At 56.3% G+C, this 6,000-nt stretch overlaps 1 protein-coding gene across 1 annotated transcript in view; it reads left to right on the top strand.

Annotated features, from left to right (window-relative positions):
• Nucleotides 1-1,572: 1,572 nt before the first annotated feature.
• Nucleotides 1,573-6,000, top strand: part of LRP1 (LDL receptor related protein 1) — an 80,149-nt gene continuing 75,721 nt past the window's right edge. Inside the window, exon 1 of the mRNA XM_047740281.1 lies at nucleotides 1,573-2,123. Within this exon, the coding sequence (XP_047596237.1) occupies nucleotides 2,057-2,123 (67 nt within the window). The 5' untranslated portion in view covers nucleotides 1,573-2,056. The remainder of the gene's footprint in view (nucleotides 2,124-6,000) is intronic.

The raw sequence follows: 6,000 nt of genomic DNA, 5'->3' as shown, positions 1-6,000 counted from the left end.
AGGCTCTCTGCTTGGTGGGAGCCTGCTTTTCCCTCTCCTCCCTGCTTGTGCTTTCTCTCACTATCTCGGTCACTATCTGTTTCTCTCTCAAATAAATAAATAAAACCTTTAAAAAAAAGTTTCTACCCAGGAGACTAAAAGCAAGTGACCTTGGCCCTGAGCAAAGTGAGCCCAGAGGATGTTCTGTTTGGGGGGAATGTCCAGTTCCTTCTGGATTCTCGCTTTCATTGTCATCAGTGGGACAAGTCCTCCATGCTGCTCTGCTTTTTGCCAGGGACAGACTGGTGTGAGGACTTGGGGCCCTTCCCATTCCTCAAGTAGAATTTAAAAAGCAAGAAGGGTGGTGCAATCCTCTCTCATCTCTAATGTCAATTTCTGTCCGGCAGTCAACCTTGACTACTGCCTCCCTGAGCTCTGACTTCCAGACACCAGAAAGTCAGACACCCAAGGTCCAACCTTAAAACACCGCCCAGAAGGGGGCAGTGGCCAGAACCACATCCACCCGGCTCTGGGAACCGCCCGGCGCCTTCGCGACTCAAAGGAGCACTCCCGGTGCGGGCTCGAGGCCCGGACAAATGTCCGACACTCAGCAGCTATCTCAGAACCCGAGGTCTGGAAGCAGGGGGTTACAGTCCCGCGTCTTATTCCAAAGCCCTGCTGCTCAGAATCTAATACCCCGACTTGGTGGGAAGTCAATCTGAAGGTAAAGAAAAACCAAAACACCAAACAAAACATAAATGAGCCCAGACCTCTTGGGCTGAAGAGGGGTGGCCCTTTCTCAACCCCACCCGCTGGTGACTCACCTCCCTCCAAACCAGGGCTCGCCCCTCCCGCGCCGGGTGCCAGGCGAACAGGGTGGGGCGGGTACTAAGGTGGGCTCCATCCTCAAGCCCTGGGCGGGCGGACAAGCTCCGGCGTGTCCCCGCGGGTGTCCCTGTTTACTCTGAGCCCAGGAGCAAGGTGGGGGCGGGCCCTCGCAGCCCCTCCCCCACCCCGCCCCCCTCCTCCAAAAGCCCCAATCCCGGTCTTGGTTTTACAAAGTCTCCAAATCAAACCTCAGCTTTTCTCCGTATCTTCCTCGCGGACTGGCGGCCCCTACCCCCACTCCGGGGAGGAGAGGCACAGTCAGGGTTCCCCGAGGAAATCAGGCCTCGGCCCGGATCCCGGGGTCTCGGATCCCTAGACGGAGCCTGAACTCCCACGGCATGACACAGAGTTTCAAAGAGTAGCCCCTCAGCCCTCGCCCACTGTCCAATCTCCCCTCGGCCCTTTAGCTCTCTGAGGCACGAGGGAGAAAGGCCCAGTCGGGGGAGAAGGCGCTCCAGGCCCCAAACTGGCTAGAGGGGGTCCGGGGACCTCCACTCCCGGACCGCTGGCCAGAGCTCCAAATATTGTCGCGGCTCCGACTCCCCCTCCCCAGGGCAGCGCGCCAAATCGGCGCATGCGCACTCACTGGATTGCCGCGTAGCTCTTTCTCCCCCACCCCTTTCTTTCCCCGCCCCTTCTCTCCCTCCCTCCTTTGCCCGTCCCCTCCCTCTACCCCCCTCACCACCACCCCCCCCCCCCCGTCGCGGCACCTCAGTCCGGGGAACAGTGGTGCGAGCTCCAGGCCCGTGCACTGAGGAGGCGGAAACCGGGGGAGCCCCCAGAGCTCCATCAGGCCCCTTCCAGAGGCTCCCCCACCCGGTCCACGCCCCCCACCCCCTACCCCGCCTCCTCCCAATTGTGCATTTTTGCAGCCGGAGGCGGCTCGGAGATGGGGCTGTGAGCTTCGCTCGGGGAGGGGGAAAGAGGGGAGAAGAGAAAAGCTGGGGGGTGAAGGGTTTGGATTTGGGAGCAGGGGGCGGGCGCACCCCCGTCAGTAGGCCCTCCCCAAGGGGCTCTGAACTCTACCTCTTCACCCACGCCCCTGATGCTCTTTGCTTAAGGATAGGATAAGAATAGAGGAGGAGGAGGGGGGAAGGAGGAAAAAGGGGGACCCCCCAATTGGGGGGGGCGACGGCAAGAAGTAGCAGGCCCAAAGGGGAGGGGGCTGCTGCTTGCATCAGCCCACACCATGCTGACCCCGCCGCGGCTGCTGTTGCTGCCCCTGCTCTCAGCTCTCGTCGCGGCCGCTATCGACGGTGAGTGAGATTCCGCGGCCCCCTTGGACCCCTGGGGACACCCACTCCCCAGCCCCCACTCCTGCGCTCAGATGGGGAAGGGAGACGCGGGAGGGGGTGCCTTTTGTTATCCCAGTCCAGCTGACACAGCAGCGGCCCGACTGGGGGCGGGGATGGGGGTCCGATTTGGAGGATGGGGGCCCTGGGTAAATGATGCTTCCGGGACCCCCCAGCCCAAACAAAGACCAGAGGTCTGGGAAGGGAGAAGAGGGCTCCCCTTTTTTCTGATTCTGGGATCGAGAGGCCTTCTCTTCCTATATCTGGTTGGGGAGGGCCTCCTCCTCCCCTACATCCTCCACCCCCCCTCCAATCTGAAATATGAAGGAATCCGGATTTGCAATGTACGGCTGCAAAAGGGGGCGGGGGGGGGCGCTTTGCAGTGGCCTCTGAATCTGGAAGGGAAGCTGGGTCAGGGTTGCCCCGCTGGGCAGAGGGCAGGCAGGCCGGGGAAGGCTGTGGGTGGGGAGAGGGAGGGCCGCGGGGAGGGCCCCCTGCTTGGGTGTGGAATCTGGGCCCTGGAGACCAGGCTTTGGAGGCCTGGGTCCAGGATCCAGCGGGGCTGCCCGTCTGGGTTCCTAAGTGGGCACTTCCCCCTCTCAGGGCCTCTGTCAGTAGCCTGGATAGGGCTGTTGGGGGTGGGGGGCAGCGATGCTATGTGACTTTGAATTTTCCTTCTTAATTCCTGGGAGCTTTGAGATGAAAAAACGTCAGATGTCATCATTGAGGAAGGGGACTGGAGAATGGCCTGGAATGCTGAGGTGGGAGGGAGGAGGAAGGCTGCTTTCTCCCTGACTTCTGGCTTGATCACAGTTTAGACTGGAAGGAGAGTTGGAGGTTGGATGGGGGTTATGGCTATGCCCCTGCCCCCCAATTCCCTGCTCCTTTAGTAAATGTGTTTAATTTCTCTCCATCATTTCCCCATTACCCCCCCCCCCCCCGCCACCACCCCAACACACACACTTTGTATACTGTAGTTGGGCTTTGGCTAGGACATAGTCCTTTTGGGGAAATGAGGTGCCCCCTGCCCCCCTTTATGTCAGCTATTTTTCTTTTCCTTGTGAGTCACTGGTTCAAGTCTTGCCTAAGCTTTGAGCTGGGATCATGGGGTTGGGCTGGGCTGGGCCCCTGATTTGAGGAGGGTGGAATCTCATCCCTTCCTGTCATTTTAATCCATCCATCCAGGGAAAAAACTGGGTCCAATACCATCATGCACCCCTCCTCCATCTTCTAAATTTTGCCAGGTTGGGATTGGGAAAGTTTTTCTCTGAAATCAGATTATCTCTCCTCCTCCCCTCCCCTCCCCCCAACTTGCTCCAGTTTGAGGAGAGAGGTTAGAGGGTCAGGAAGTAACTGTGCCCAGAAAGGCAGTATTTTCAGTGACACCCCCCCCACACACACACAAGATGCCATCTTGGGGAATGTCTGTCCCCTTCCCCACCACTACCTCAATTATCTGCCCAAGAGGAGGAAAGAGGCTCTCTCCTGAGTATTCTCTAGACCAGCCCTCACAGGCAGGCCTAGCCCATGAGTTCCTTGTTATACATGTTCTTTCCTCTTTTTCTCAACTCAGTGAGGTGGAAGGGGAAACTAAGGCAGAAAGGTTTAGGTGCATGACTTCTAGGAGGAATAGAAAAAAAATTTTTAAGAGTCCCCTCAGGAACCCCCATGATGGAGGGTGGATGGAGTTAGGCAAAAGCAAGAGGGGTCTCTGTGGAAAGCAGAAAAGGTCCCCAGCCCACTCAGGAAGGGCACCAGGTTGCCTCACCCCCAAGGTTCTAAGGGTGGTTCTATTTACCACGCTCTAGGTTGGTTGGTGATGGGTGGAAGTGGGAGATACTGGTCATGTTCTCCTTAACTATCTCCCAGCCCTTTCTTAAAATTTCCACTGAGCCCACATCTGTAACCCAGCTCAAACTAAACTGTATCCAAAGTCCCAGGAAGAGGACCCCTCCCCAGGCACACTCTACTACTCTTCCCTTGGGAATGGGAATATGAACCATTGGTTCCGCCCCGCTCTGAAGGGTGGGAAAGGGGAATTGCACAGACCTGTAGGGCCAGTGCTATCCAGCCCAGCCTAGAGGATTCTCTTATCTCTACCCCTGCCCTCATGCCTTGGGCCCACAGACATGGAACGTTCTTTGCTTTCCAAAGAAGGAAACCTCCTGACCCCAGATACCTCAGTGTTGAACCTTTCTTTCTGCTGCTATCACAGGCCTTGCTGCTTTCCCCCTACGAGAGCAGCCCTAGGGGCCTTCCCCACCTCTTCTGCTTTGTCGGCTATGCCTGAACTCACACCGGGTTCCCTTCTTTTGGGGGAGCAGTGTCGCCCCACTAGTTAAGCAGAATTGAGTGGGGTTGCTACCAGGGAGGATGGGGACACAAATGAGGTGGGGGATGGGCAAGGGAGTTATTGAGGACTGTGCTGAGACTAGGATTATCTTGGTGTGGGAAGGGCAGCCCCAGCAGACCACGCTCAGGGAAGGTGGACTCCCTCCTTCTCTCCACACCCCTCTCCATCTTCTCTCCACACCCCTCTCCACACACCCCCTTGAGCCACTGTATTACCATTTACCAGACAAGCGGCACAGCTGAAGTGAGTTATGAGGCTGAGGTGTTTGCCTCCTGGCTCTCTGAGAGAAGGTTCCAAACTCCTTTTTTCCCCAGCCAGACCCAGATCCTTGAACACTTCCCTTCCTCCTGGTCTTTCAAAGCGGGAATGTGTAGTGCATTGATTTGGGGATGGGAGAGGTATTTTGATGTTTGAGGCTACTTCACAAGACTTCCTTTTTGTCCAGTCTTGCTCCCCCTTCCTCCATTTTCTCCATATATATAATTCCCCCCCCCCCAACCTCTCTACCGTCACTGAGCTTCTTAAGGATGCAGCTGGGGTCCTGGCCAGAACCAGCGCTGGTCCGCATCCCCCTCAACTCTTCCAAACTACTTCCTCTAGGAAACCCTTCTTTATGCAAGTCTAACTTTCTTTCCTCCTGCTGCTGTCTTAGCCTTTGCACATCAGAACCCCAAGCTTATTGCCCTTTAGTCATCTCTTGTCAGGGTCCCCTCACTCTGTGGACTTGTCAGCCTTTAAGCCTTCTGGCTCTGGACTAGGGGGAATCTGGGTGCAGTTGATTGGGACCATACAAGGTCCTTGACCCAGTGGAGCTGGGTTCTAGGTGAACATTTGGAGAACTTAGTCCCACCCCACTGTGTTCAGTCCCAGATTTTAGCCCAATTAGCAGGATCCTGCATTGTTTGGAGAAGGAAGCAATTGGCTCTGGAATGCTTCCGGTGCTGTGACCCCCAGCACCAGTGGAAAACCTCCCCAGGAAAGAGGTGAGGGATAGTGGTGGGGGAGAGGTATTTATTTGTACCTCTTCCTCCCTCAGGAGAGATGAGAGCCTCTCCCAGGCCTTGGCTTCCCTGGCTGAAGAGCTCCAGTCTTCTTCCCCCACCTCCCTATTCTGTGGGAGGCATTAACCCCTGTTCTGGGTATCCCTTGGGTCACACACTGCTAGGACAGGGACTCTGTCTCCCTAAGTCAGGATATATGCTGCCCCCACCCTACTCTGAGTCTCAGGGGGCTTATTATTTTCTGGGTTCATCCCAAGACAACGGTGCCATTATCTTGGCAACTTCTGGACTGAGACCCCTTCCTGTCTATTTTTCCTCTGTCTGCTGTCATTCGTTTGTGCTGTCTTGGCTCCTTGGGACCTCTCACTGTCTCTCATCCTCTCAGTTCATCTCTCTCTGGTTGCCTACCCTTTGTGGCATTCTCTTATCTCTTTTGGTCTCCTTTGCTTGATTTGTCTCTGTCTGTCTTCATCTACCTCCATCCAGG

Source organism: Lutra lutra, chromosome 8 (assembly GCF_902655055.1).
Source record: "Lutra lutra chromosome 8, mLutLut1.2, whole genome shotgun sequence".
Classification (NCBI taxonomy): domain Eukaryota; kingdom Metazoa; phylum Chordata; class Mammalia; order Carnivora; family Mustelidae; genus Lutra; species Lutra lutra.
The sequence above is the reverse complement of the archived record's forward strand: the minus strand, read 5'-3'. Positions and strand labels throughout refer to the sequence as shown.